Genomic DNA, 14,570 nt, shown 5'->3' on the forward strand with positions numbered 1-14,570 from the left:
TATGAAAATTAATTTCCTTAAAAGTATCTTTGAACAAGACACATTAAATCTATCCTTGTCCCTCATCACCACTTTAACTTGCAAACACAGTCCCACCTGTAATGCCGAAATGGTTGATATAGCTGAATGTTTTGACATTAGCACACACCCTCCCACTTACCATGAGTGCAGGCACATCCCACACGAAAGAGCAGTCGATGTTCCTTCTGTAGTAAAACCCATGCACTTGACAATGAGCATTTTCAATAAAAACAAACTGCAGTAAACCCTGCCAGTGAAGTGAGCATTCGACAAAGTGTACTTGGCAACCATACACGAGCAGGTTGTAGTCATGGTCCCCACTTTACTAAGGAATCGCAGATGTACAGTTGTAGTGCACACAGCATGAAATCATGCCACATACTGTATGCATTAACAGAGGACAAGGCTGGAGCCATGGTGGATGTACAGTTATTTCTGACAATTCACCCATGAGTCTCCAAGTTACAGATGCATGGCTGTTTCTTGATTAGAACTTGAAAGGATAATTTTCCCCCGTACTTTATAAAATGTTAAGGTAGAAATTCAGAATCTGATAACTAGTTTTGTTTTATAAGGAATCCATTGTCACAGAAAAAAATTGTGACATTGTTGGAGAGCCTTGTACATAGGTAGCATTAGACGAATACATAAGCCCCCCACAATAGCGAGTTTGAAGTCCTACATTTTTTACCTTTAGGTCGTTCGCTATTTTGGACTTTCGTTCTGATATAGACCCCTTTCCCCATACGGGGGATGGGTTGGGGTTGGGGTCTGAGTTGTATTTAGTAAAATTGTGTTTCTAAAGCCCCACCCAACAACAAGATTGCTCCTTTGCACCTGGATGAAATTATGTTTCTGCTGTCTTAGGTAAGAGAGGTTACTATGAGAAAGTTAGAGTCGCACCTATTCATGTGCTTCTGATAATATGGCAGTTAACCACCTGCTTTTGGGTGTTCACTGCTTGTAGATAAGAACTGAGGATTCTGCCTTGGACCTGTCTATGTTTGGGAGTCAGGAACAAAGGTACATACCTATTGTGGATCATGCCCTGGATCTCCATGTTTGGGAGCCGTGAGAAAAAGATACATCCCTATTAAGTCTGCCGCAGTGTGAGTCTCCTCCCAGCACAACTGCAGAGATTTACTCCTTTACACCTGAGCAAGTTGCAACATGAATATTTAGTGAAACTCAGTTTGCGTCAACACTTAACTCCTTCCCCAGCAGCTCCTCCTCGGTTATCAGAGTAACTTTGCTCCAGCAGTACTGATGCTGAGTAGAGCTAAACCTAGGACTAGACACCAGGGGCCAAACAAACGGAAGCAGCACTGCAACTGCTGCTAGAAGTGAAAGCCACAAATCGGCACTGGATCTCAAATGCTGAAATGACATCCCATTGCTAAGATCAAATGTTTTTACATTGTGACATCTGCTGAATGTTCTGCAACCCCCCCGGAAAAGGGGAAAAGCTTCTGTTCTCCATAATGCAGCCAGTGCGATCATACGCCACCTGTCAGGAAAGCACCAGAAGATGGTTCTGTAACAGCCAGGGGTTGATAATACACCTAAGGCAACCCCTAAAATACTCCTATCATTATAGGGTTAATTGCCATCTGCCTCCCCCCCCCCCCCGAAAAGGGGAAGTGCTCCTGTTGTCCATTATATAGCCTGTGAGGTCTTACTCCACTTGTCAGGAAAGACATTATAGGGTTAATTGCCATATGGACCCCTTGTGTTGCAAGATCCCAGACATTGGAAAACAGATCCACTCATGACCACCTCCACTTCATACTAGAGATGACTGTACCTTTTAGTCTATGACAGAGACAGCAGCTCTACAAGCATTTTAAAAAGTGAAACATTAGTCTCCCTGTTGATAAATTACAAAGAGGTCTTAAGGTCATCTCTCTTTGTCACTGCAGATGTGAGGCCTACTGCTAAAACCAAGGGACGCTGTCATGATCTAGTACTAATTGGGAGTTGAGGCTTTGTGGCTTATGTGCTGCCTACCTTATAGGTTCACATTTACAGTAGCTCTAAGTGTGCCTGCATTTAGAAATGGGGCTACAAAAGTCATGACTTAAAAAGAAAGCTGCCACCGAAATTGTATTAATGTGTGGAAAGTTATAAAAGCAAAAAGAAGAGGAAACCACATGTTTACACTGAGCGCACATGTAAATGTAAAGGAGAAAAAAAGGAAAATTTACTAATCAGTGAGTGCTTGTGCTGATGTGAGATATAAATAACAGAAGAGCTGATGGTTGTTTTTCTTGACCGTTTCTTTTTCCTATTTCAGTTTGTGTGGTGGTCAAGCTGGAGAATGAGATGAAGTGAGATAGGGTGTAGCATTATGATATGCATGTCTAGTACCATCCTGTATAGATAAACAGTACCTCCACCCTGCCTCGTCCTCACACACACAAAAGCTATGCTTATTCTTCCAGTTGTTGGATTAATATGACTGAGAATTAAAATTACCCAAAAGCAACAGAAGTGATTTCCAGTTTTAAGGGAAAATCATGTCAAGTTCTAGAAACTCGACCGTCTCACTAGAGGTTGTAAAGCAAATAATTTTGTGGAATATAGAAGTTTGTTAGATCACTGAATCACAATTACAGGTACCCAAATCTGTTTGTGTTTTTATTCATTTTTTATACCTGTGATTATATATATCATGTGTTTTTCCTTATTTTTCTGCTTAAACCACATCTGTATCTCCCTTATTTATTTTTCTTTGCTCTCTGGAAGCTACTTTTTCCACTTGTTTTGCTTATTAGTATACTTACTAAGGAAGGAGAGAAGAGCTAAACCACTGAAATGTACAGAAGCACGCGTACAGTCACTGGTTTTACATGCAACAGAATTTGACTTCATGAAGATTACATTTCATTATCATCATTGTAACTCTGTAGCTACAGTCCATATTGAGAATTATATAGATAGCGCAGCACTCAACCAAATTGTTTTGTTCTTATTTTAAATTATTTGACTGCTCTTCAGTTTTTAAACTTTTTGTTTTATCTCACTGCAGCAGGAGAAGTTCTACTGTTAGAAAACAGGTGAGCGGAAATGCATTAACTGTATGCAGATTACTAGGGGAAAAATGGTACTATACATAATGGAAATGTGAAAGTTGTACATGAAATGTAAAATAAAAATGTAGTAATGCCTAAACAGTCTAATAAAAATTGCAATGATACTCTCAATTTCTGTTGTTTCCCTTGGTCCTATTAAAAGATAAATGTCATTATTTGCATTGTCTTCAACACTAGAGGTATGAGGCAAAAAAAAACAAAAACATTAATTCCCAAGTATTATGTTTTATTGTGGTGGTCCCTGTATTTCAGTGCAGTATCCTGATTGGGCCTTGGATACCTGTGAAGCGCAAATTCAGAGTTCCATATTTAGTATGCTGCTACTGCATATGCGTTAAACACTAGGTGTCTTTGCCCTTTCTCCACTCATTTATCCCATTCACTCAGGGATCAATCTATTACCCATCAATTTACTCATTCCAACTAGGGCAAAGGCTGGGAATGTAACCGACAGGGCTACCCCAACACTTTTCTATATATGGCTTATGTATTTTATTTATCTTGTGCTTTTACTGTATAACCTACCTAATCTTCAGCTCTCCTAATGTGCCCGTTGTGTAGTGATGCTACTGCAGAATGCTTCACATTTGTGCTCATCTGTGAACAGCTCAGCCCCTTAATACTGGAACGTGCCTGCTGTACTACAAGCCCCTTGACCTCTCCTGAGGAGGGGCAGCCAGGTATTGCATCTCTCCCTGAAGCAGAACCTTCAGCTGTTAGCTGCTGAAATCCTCTGGTGTACTTTGGTGTACTCTGGTGTACTCAAGTTAAATGCATCATGCACACTCTACAGAGGCTAAATTTACCACCACCTGGTACACATGTGGCATGTTTAAATGATGGTGAGCTGACAGAGGAGAATAGACTTCTCCTGTTGCCCCTTTCCCCAGTGTGGTAGCTGTGCCCCACATCCCTGATCTCTAAATATACTACCTCTAAGGTTTCACCACTTTGGAGATACAGGTATTTTTCCTCCCAAGTTGCTAGTCTCAGAGGCAGTATATGTTAGAGATCCATGAGACCAGTTAATTCATAACCCTTTATATTCTGGTTACAGCAAAAACTGTCTGATAGTGAACCCTCTCATCTCGTTTCGATTTCTTACAGGGAGGGAAGCAAACACTTTCCAAGTGGAATGCCAGCTACATCATGTTTTGACATCTAGTGTCTGACCATCCTTTGTATAATATGTTTAAAGGCCACTAAGTAGAGGTGTAACCTTTTCCAATGTTTTCTTCTTGAATAACCCCACTGCTGACTTCTGCAATCAGGTCATATGGTCTTGGTTGCTGAACTTCACCATGTGCTGTATTGACTGACACACTGGCAATAGGGCTTCCTTTCATATGACTGTAATTTCAGAGTTGAGCCTTGATCCTTCGCATGTCTTCATGTTTTTTCCAGTGTAGTAACTTACTCTGCAAGTTCAACCCACACATGAGACTTTTCAAGGAAGGGTCTGTGACGTCCCCACTCTGGACCAGTAATCAAGGAGCTTCAATCCTCACCACTGATATGGAGAGGGACGTTCATTTGGAACAAAAATGGTTATAACCAGTATTTCCAGATGCAGCTCTCTGCATCAAGCACAGTTTCCCTTAAGAGCACACAAGGACCACATTCAGCCCAGGGTCTGGGTTTCTCTCTCTCCTCTTTCCCCAGGTCCCCAGTAAGGCTTCTCACTGGCACAGTTGCAGAGTTAAGTCCTCAGCCAAGTGTTCAAGCCAAGTCCTCCACCACTTTATCTGTGAAACCAGTGCTTCGTGTCCATGCTCCAAGTAGCTGACACACACACACACACACACACAATCTTTGTGATTTGATTTGCACACACACACACACACACACACACACACACACACACACACACCTGGGAATGGCTGGCACAGGTTTACTAGCTATGCCCTCTTCTGCTCCGAGTGTAAGGTAGTTACTACTTATAGGCACTCCCAAGCCAGCTTCTCCAAAGCTCTTACAAGGGTAGGCAATTACATTGAGTGAAATTAATATTAATACGAATGGTAGTTTGACCAATGCAGTTAGACTTTCAGGAGTGGCCACAGAGTCACCAATCAGATATGAATACTCTCAAATGTTAAGATATTCTCTAAAGTACCAGCCACAATGAAAGTTTAAATATATTTAATAATAACAACATGAAAATACTAAATATGTATTTACAACAAACACCAGAGTTTCAACCACAGGAAATATTAAAATAACAGATGAATAGATTTGTACAGATACAGAAAAACAGTACTTAACTAATCTCATCATGTTTTCCTGACTAATATAAAGAGTTACTATTTCCTGGTCACTTACTAGTACAAGGCAAGGTGAAGTAGCTGAGTAATCCTTCTGTGTCAAGTTTCCAAAACAGAGTGCTATGAGATTTCAGTCTCAACTAGTATTAAACATTATTTTAGTGATGTATTTCAGAATGACATCACTTACATCTGGTCATCTGACTTCTGGTTTCCGTGCAACCCCCCCCCCCCCCCCCATAGCTCGAAACTGCCAGGATTTAGCACCTGTGTGTCAGTAATACACATATAGAGCCTTGCTAAGATCTGCTGCAGCTCCTGGAAGTCATAAAACCATAAAACACTTCCACTCTTCAACCAGGAGCTAATAAGCCATACTTCCTACAGACACTGCATGTCTGGCTTCATTCAAAACTGTGAGATTACATCTTTATGGCCTAGGCACAGTAATTTAATTTCTTAACTATTTTTAAAGTTTGAGATTAACCTCTTTTCTGCCAGTATCCTCTGTTAAGACATATACATTTAAAGAGGTTACAATAATGCATGTACATTACTTTTTCTGCCCAGCAGGGCACTCTGATAAACAGAAGTAACTTTACAAATGCATTTTAAACACAAGCACCCGTACAAATCAGTTCAATATATAAATGACATATAATTCTTTACAAAATTCCAGATAGCTGTGCTGGCATATGTTACACATCCACTGCCCTACTTCTCCTGGCATAGCTGACAATACCTCACATTGTCACAGGGTCCATCATCGGTCAACCAGTGTCTGTTGATGCAATAAAGTTGTATTGCTTTGGCTCGATGTTAATTACCTTTTAATCCTGGAGGAAAAGGTGAAGTTTAGGTACTGAACAAGGCTACATTTCTTGCTTTTCATAGAGTACATTGCATTAATAAGTGCTGGTTTATTTATTTTTTCTAATGCGTATTTAGCAAGAGCAAAGCTAATTTTTTACAAGTACACTTAATCTGTAGTGCCTTTTGTTATTATAAGATGCCAGCATGAGTTCATGTAGCTTAAAATACATCACTCACTGGATGAAAGCAGAATTATTTCTTCTGAAGTCCTGAGTTTAATTTTATTTGCAGAAAATCTGACGTTCTTTTTTGTTTTTTAAAGGATTCTGGCCAAACTATTCCTTTAATTGTTGAAAGTTGCATCCGGTTTATTAGCCGTCATGGTAAGTGAATTTGGAGGTTTGTTTCATTCATTAATATTATATTTTTTAAAATATTTTTTCTGTAACGTGATCTCCTTTATATAGGAAGGTTTTGCAAGGCATTTTATTTAGGTATAAAAAAGGTGAAAAAATACTATAGTTTGTAATTGTGATTTCCATGTATGTTTCACCTTTAAATGCTTTAGAAGTAAAAGGAGTAGAAAGAATGGTTGTTCCTTTAGGCACACTGAAAGGTTTCAGGCAGTCATAAAATGATTCATTGTACTAAGATTACAAAAAGAAAACACTTTGGGAAAAATGTAAAATGTTTAAAATGCATTGAGCTGTTTTGGAACTAGGCCTTCAAGTTGTTTTTTTCTTATGGGTAGTAAGTAGCTGGACTGCTTCTGATGCAAACATGGTATGTACTTCTAATGATTTGTTTCAGCTTGTAGAAGTGATAGCCAGCAGTTGTTTGCCCCCCCCCCCCCACACACACACACACACGCGCATGATCTTTACCTGCATAGAATTATTTGTAACAATTATGTGAGTTACTAGACCTGAGTGAGTTGGGAGTATCTCCTTCATGTGCCCACATACACTCTTGTCATTCCTTTTGTAGTTATGGCTGAATTGCAACCACATTCTAAGTGGGAGTTAAGTAGGATAAAGACTTAAATGCCTTAAGGTGCCTTTTCAAGCTGCAGTAGTTTTATGTGCTAGTGGAATGTGTTGTGTTATTTTAAAAACTACTTCAATTGTACATTTTATTTGCTTGATAATTGGGTTGGTGGACTACGTGGGCCACATGGCAGTTACATTACAAGTACAATTGAATGGATGCTGAAAACAGAAGGGCATAACGTGACATATGATGAGAAAAAGAAAGTCTCTGGATGTCATGGTTGTTGCAATAAAAGCATGTTTGAGACAGAAGGTGAATATTAAACATTTCAGTTTTGCAAGCAGAAAGGTTAGACCATTTTTATTACTATTACCTCTTTATGAATGGCTTGTAATGTATGAGCTTAGCTTCCTACAGTAGATAGCTGATTGCATATGTAATTGTATAACTGCAGCACAGTGACTGATTTTTATCCGGTGGGCACCCATTTTCTGCTTTCATAGACCTACTTTGGAAGTCCTGTATTTCAGCTCCCCACCACAGGTGTGAGATCTGAAAATGCAAGTCCCAAAATACAGAAAAATTAACCTCTGTTCAGTCCATAACCAATGGATTTTGGAATTTCATCACTTCTACACCATTACATAATTTTTGCAGGGAGTCTTCACCCCTGCACCACCACATCTTTTATAGACGTTTGTCTTACAGTTAGTGCAGGGGACTAACGTTCTGAGGAGTTAATGAGCTACTTCCAGTTCTGTGAGTACAGGGTTTAAATCTTTCCATATGAGTACAGGGTTTAAATCTTTCCATATGAGTACAGGGTTTAAATCTTTCCATATGAGTACAGGGTAAAATCTTTCCATATTCATTTGCATAGTATACAGTTTTTCAGTTTTTGAGAAGCCATAGTCCCTGAGCCGAACTCTGAAGGTTACTTTGGGCACTAAAGTGCCTGAACGTCCCAGATAGGTAGCACTTATGACCATTACAGATGGCTTGTTTCTCTCCAGAAGTAGGTCTTAATTGGTAAGGTAGGATTTTACATGCAGGCCTCAAAAGGAGGGCTACCTACTCTGTGTCTGCACTTCAGTAACGTTTGTGCTTAGTATCTCCTTTGGTAGTCATGACAGTTTAGGGATAACTGCCATTTAGAGATTACAAAGTCTATTTGCAGAACAGCTGAGCATCTTTGCTCTACAAATTCAATGTCAAATAGCAAGTATTACATTTTTCAACTGATTTTTTTTAAAAAAGCGTGAAGTCTTCTTGTGATGACCACCCACTTTTGAAGATGGGTCTCAAGGGGTTTAAAAAGAAAATAAGTTACTGTAGGTACTGCAGAAATAACTGGCTCTACCCACGGCTAGGGACAGCAGCTGCTCTCCACCCCCATCAGCTGTAAATACAATCCCCAGTTACACGTTTTCTTTTTAGTTATCAGTAAACCAAGATAAAGCTCTAGGCGAAAAAAAGGTAACTCCGTAGATACACTGGTATTGCCCACTTTTAAAATAGAGGCAAAAAGGTACTTAAACTGCCACTTTTTGTCTGCTTCAAACTAGGTATCTACCCAGAAAGGACACAGCTGAAATCAGGTCTATAGATTGTTAGGAGTTATTAGAATGTAGTAGGGAAAAACAATTTGGCTATTTAGACACTTACCCTGCAATCTTTTGCCTGGGGAGGTTCTAGCCCAATAATGCCTAACAGTTTGGCTTTTTAGACACTTACCCTGCAATCTTTTGCCTGGGGGGGATTCTAGCCCGCTCCGTTCGCTACGCTCACTTTGCTCCCCTCCCTGCCCCCTATTCCTACCTGCCCCCCAGTGCCTCTACATTTATTCTTAGCCTTAACCCCACCGCTAGTTAGCCCCTCCCCCTACATCCAACACAATCATGCTACTACCTAATATAATAACAATTTTAACCTGCGTAGTTCTAGCTCACATTACATCTTACCAAGGCTCCACAGTCACATTCCCCAACAACTTCCACTGTACTCTCTCAACACCTTCCCTCAAACATTTACAGTATAATTACACAACCCCTGCCACCAAAAACATCCTCCCAATACACACACTCCATTATCAAACACCTAATACACTCAAAAATAAAATATCCCTAAGATACCATAAGCAATTTACTATGTATATAAAACATATCCTAAATGCTCTCAATAAACTAGCCCTTGCTTGGAGGCATCCATCCAAACCGTGGTCCTCCCAAATCCAACCTAACCGCAAACCCTAGTCCAAGCAACCCCCCACAACTCAACTCCTAGCCAACAAAAAACAACAGACCTGCTTATAATGTCCCTAAACATCAAAAGCATATGCAGTAAAATCCAAGAACTACATGCCTGCATAAGCATATATTCCCCAGATGTTCTCTTCCTAACTGAAACCTGGCTCAAACCTCACATCAAAAGTGAGGAAATACTTCCACTTGAATACAACAGCCTTCGCATAGACAGATTGTCCAAAAAAGGAGGTGGTGTAGCATTTATATTTAAACACATCACTATTCAACTCTTGAACACATCTGCCCCTCACCACAACAATGAAAAAATCCTTTATGCCAATCTCAAACTAAGCCCAAACAAAACAATATCATAGGATGCTATTTCCCACCAGGGCAAAATATTACACCCCTAGAAAATCTCTTGAGCTGGGCTACTCTGTCTCTATCCCAGGAAACCATCATTCTCGGCGACTTTAACTTCAACTGGCTATCTTGTAATAACAATCTCCCAACCATTCATCTTAATCTCCATGGGTTCACTCAGCTCAATCAGTCCCCTACCCAAATCAACAAAAACCCTAACAATCATACCTTACTTGATTGGATCCTAGTCAACAAAACCTCTCACTCTTACCTAGGCTGCTTACCTGACAGTCTTAGTGACCACTCCCCCACTTTCCTTATTCAGCACCATACAATCAGTCTCAAGCCCATTATCCACAGGAAAATACGGAACAAGTCCAACTTCAACCCTAACTCCTTCATCTCCTCCCTGCAAAAAATTAAATGGTCTCCACTAAAATACCTCAATCTAGATGAGGCTATCCACTTCTTCAACAGTACCTTCCTCTCCATCCTAAACACCCACGCTCCTGTAAGAAATGCCAAAGTCAGATCCAGGCGTGCCCCATGGTTACAAAAGACCACCAGAACCCTAATGAAATCCAGAGTTAAGGCCTGAGAGCACTGGCAACTAACAAAAAATAATTCAGATAGGCAATCATTGCTTGAACTGCACAATAAAGCCAAAAAGCAAATAAAATTAGACAAATCTCTCTACTATAAATCCACCCTAAACTCTACCAACCACAGCCCTAAACAATTCTGGTCCACTATTAACACTATCCTCCGCCCAGGGAAGGTTGATACACCCAGCTGTCCATTTCCCCCTCCTACAGCAGTACTGCTGAATCTTTCAACAAACCCTTCACTGAAACTATAACATCTCTAAACAAACAACACTTCCCTACAACAGCCCCCAACTCCTAACCCTAAACACCCCACTCCTCTTTTCTTCTTCACCTCAGTACCTACCTCCAACATAAAAAGACTATTGTCAAAACTTGAGGTTTCCAAGATGGAGGATATCATGTAAACACCCTCTCCTTGTAGCTCCTCAGTCAGCTATTTACCTCATCTTAATCAAACGCCATCGGACTGGATTTACAAATAACTAAAAACTAAAACATATCAACCAAGCTCTCTGCTACACTTCTGGAGTTTTAAAAGGCCTCTCTACTGAAAATACAGCTTTTTATTCTCTGAAAGCTTGTACTGCAGCACCGCATAGCAGCTTGAGGCCTAACGCAGTCAGAAAGCAATAGAAAGAATAAGGAAAGAACAGATACAAGAATAAAAGGGACAAAATATTTTTTATACTACAAAGGAAAAAAAATGTCTAATGATCAAGACCATATGGATCTACAAACCACAAAAACCAAACTATCACAGTTATCTTCTCCAGAAAAAGAGATTACCTCTAAAAGACAGAGAACACTGAAGCCACAAGAACCATCCAAACCTAATCCTGGGCTTTAACACTTGATTACCTAAAATCAGCACTTCTACCCATACAAAGTGCCATTCAAAGTTTCTCAGATCAACTATTTAACTTTGGTATCGCAATTGAAAAAATAGTAGAGAGGCTAGATCAGGCTGAAGCAAAAACAGCAGCTAATGAAATGAGAATTGAAGAAATACAAAAACAACTAAATAACAAATAAACTGCCTTAAACGACTTGCAACAAAAACTTATTGACCTAGAAGCCAAGGAGTAGAAGAAATAATATCCTCTTAAGAGGAGTTCCAGAATGAATAGACCAAATGCAACTACCAAAAACCTTAATGGAATTATTTTCATCCCTACTAGACAATAATCCTACAAGTAAAGGCATTGTAATTGAAAGATCTCACAGAGCTTTTCAAAGGTCACACAACCTTGCTAAACCTAGACAAATGTATTCCAAAATGCTAAACTATCAGCATGTGCAGGAAATATTAAAAGCAGCAAAACAAAAAGGCTTCCTGAACTGGAAAGGAAACAAACTCACTTTTGCCCAAGATTTCCCTATGTAGATAAAGCAAGCAAGACAAGCACTTACACCCTTTTGCTCTTATCTCATCACAAAAAAAAAATAAAATTCCAGATGAGATATCCCAGTGCACTATCTTTCACTTATAAAGAGCAAAAATATACTGCTAATACACCAACAGAAGCTAAAAGCGCCTTTTCTAAAGCTTTTGGTGAACTTCCAAGCCTTTAACTTCTAAAATGAGAAGGAGGTGGGAGTGGGAAGGAAAAGAAGTAGCAAGGGAAAGGAGGGAGAGAGAAAAAAAGGGGAAAAAAAAGAATAATAACTTTTACATTTCTGATATACTCTCTGCTATTCTAAAGGAGCCATAACTAACCTTGAGTTATTTTCACTTCACCCATTTCCTAAAAAGCTCACTGAAGTAGTGGTACCCATCTCAAGCAGGCTGGAAGCAACTTGAAGGCCTAAATCAAGCCATATAACCATCGTTGCAACATTCCAAAGAAAGGATTGTAACATCTAATCAAGATCCCCACGTAAACAGCAAGTTGAACTTTTTGGTCCTACCTCAAATCTATGGCTAAATGGGGGAAAGAATTAACTGTAACACACCTCTCAAGCTGACTTCTTGCCACTTGCATCCTCGGAGCTTTACACTGGGAAAAAATGAAATGGACTATTTCCGGCTTAATTTCTGAAGAAAATAAAGGGAAACAGGATGGAATCAAAAATAAGAGGGTGGGGTGATTTACTGAAGCTGCCAACAAACTAACACAACTTCGACAGGCAAGTCTCTCTCTCCGATTAGGCTATCAAAAAGGTAAAACTTATAACTTTGAGTCATTGTTGCTTCTGTAAAGTGTTAAAAAGCATTTTAATATTGATAGAAATAAACATCTTACAGAAGAATGTTGAGTGTAGTGTAACAAATGCAATCAGGTTCTGAATGTTTGACTGCATAATGAATGTAATCAGCAGGTTGTGTATTTTCCCACACTTGTATACGTAAGGCCAGTTAATCAAAAGAGAACATGACCATTACTGTACAATACATTCCATATGTCAGATAGAGTTAAGAATTATGTATGTGTGTGTGTGTGTGTGTGTGTGTGTGTGTGTGTGTGTGTGTGTGTGTGTGTGTGTGTGTATATATATATATATATATATATATATATATATATATATATATGTATGTATATATGTTTTTTTCCTCTCTTTCTCTTCTTACACAGTGATTGAAATTGGTTACAGTATAATCCTCTACTAGTCATATAATAAATAATCTGTATAAGCCCAAAGTAACTTTCTGATGATAGTAATGCATGCTCTCTAAAATACGGCTTCTGTTTTTGCTAAAAGAATATACACCACGGGTTAGAAAGGAGACATGATATACCCGAGACTAGTTAGTTGTGCTATAATGTCACTAGGGGTGCCTAATGAAACTAATGCTTACCTTATTACTAAGGTCATAATCCATATGCTATCTGTCATTAGTGCTATTAGGCATATAATAGATAATGTATATATGCCCAACATAACTCTCTGATGTTGATGATGCATGTTCACTAGAATACAGCTTCTGTTTTTGCAAAACAAATATACAACACTGTTTAGAAGTGAGGCATGGTGTAGCCTAGTCTAGTTAGTTGTGTTACAATGTCATTAAGTGTCGCTTAATGAAATAATTGCCGCCGTTATTACTAAGGTCGTAATCCATATGGTATCTGACATTAATACTTCTAATTATCAATAGATATAAGATAAAGGTATATGTTGTTTAGTAACTATCCTTATTTTTCAGGATATGTAAAATCTGGTCCTACCATACCAGAATCAGGACAATTTAATTATCCTGATAAATGGGGCAAGGATGTTTAGAGTGTTTTTTTTTGGAGTGGTTTTTCACATCTTGTATTGCGGAGTTTATTATGTATATTATGTATATATGTTTTTTCTTACAGTTGCTACTATTTCATACAAACCAATAAGCTCCTGCTCTAGTACTTAGAATACTGTTTGTTCTTTTGAATAGTCTCTCAGATGTAGTATGTATGTGGCTAGACACAGTAGGGGTAACGAGAGACTCTAGGTCCGCAATAGATTCAATAATCCTAATCTACGACTTGTATATATATGCACATTCATATTGGAGAGAGAGTCTTCAAAGTATTGCATTTATTTTTCTAGAACTTATACTCACTATATATAAATGTGTGAAATAAGCTCTTGGAATATCAGAGGTTTAAGGATAAAAATAAAAACAATTATTATTACACTTAATTTACCAGTCCAACTCAGACATTACCTTTTTACAAGAAACACACTTGCTAGATGTGGATTGGAATAAAGACAGAGATAGAAGATGGATATCTTCAATTATTGCCTCAGGGAGGGAGACTAACTCAAAAGGAGTAGCTATTCTGATTAAAAAATCTTTTAAAGAAAAGGTAATAGATTTGGGTACGGACAAAGAGGGTAGGTGGTGCTACCTCAAATCCATCAACTCCATATCAAATAGATCTACAATTTTTCTGAATATATATGGGCCCTGTGCCAATCAACACAAATTTATTATACAAATATACAACCTGCTATCAAAATTTCCGAATCATGAATATGTAATAGGAGGTGACTGGAATATGGTCAATGACCCTGCAAAAGACAGAACTAGCAAAAACAAATTCCATAATAAGAGAGCATTGAGAGCACTAGAAGATTTGAGGCTAGACTATTGCCTGTGTGATCCTTACAATACAAAAGCCCATTCCACCAATATGTGCACATACACGTACTACTCTCCATGTTATAAGACCTGGTCTAGGATTGATTTTT

The 14,570-nt window shown here is 38.8% G+C and overlaps 1 protein-coding gene across 5 annotated transcripts in view; it reads left to right on the forward strand.

Annotated features, from left to right (window-relative positions):
• SRGAP2 (SLIT-ROBO Rho GTPase activating protein 2) overlaps positions 1-14,570 on the forward strand; it is a 1,651,541-nt gene that overhangs the window by 1,297,366 nt on the left and 339,605 nt on the right. For all 5 annotated transcript variants that reach the window (XM_044076850.1, XM_044076847.1, XM_044076851.1 and 2 more), the window contains 2 exons: positions 3,050-3,077; positions 6,513-6,573. In XM_044076850.1, coding sequence (XP_043932785.1) covers positions 3,050-3,077; positions 6,513-6,573 — 89 coding nt within the window. The remainder of the gene's footprint in view (positions 1-3,049; positions 3,078-6,512; positions 6,574-14,570) is intronic.

Source organism: Protopterus annectens, chromosome 7.part0, assembly GCF_019279795.1.
Source record: "Protopterus annectens isolate FY-2018-M chromosome 7.part0, PAN1.0, whole genome shotgun sequence".
NCBI classification, from domain to species: Eukaryota; Metazoa; Chordata; order Ceratodontiformes; family Protopteridae; genus Protopterus; species Protopterus annectens.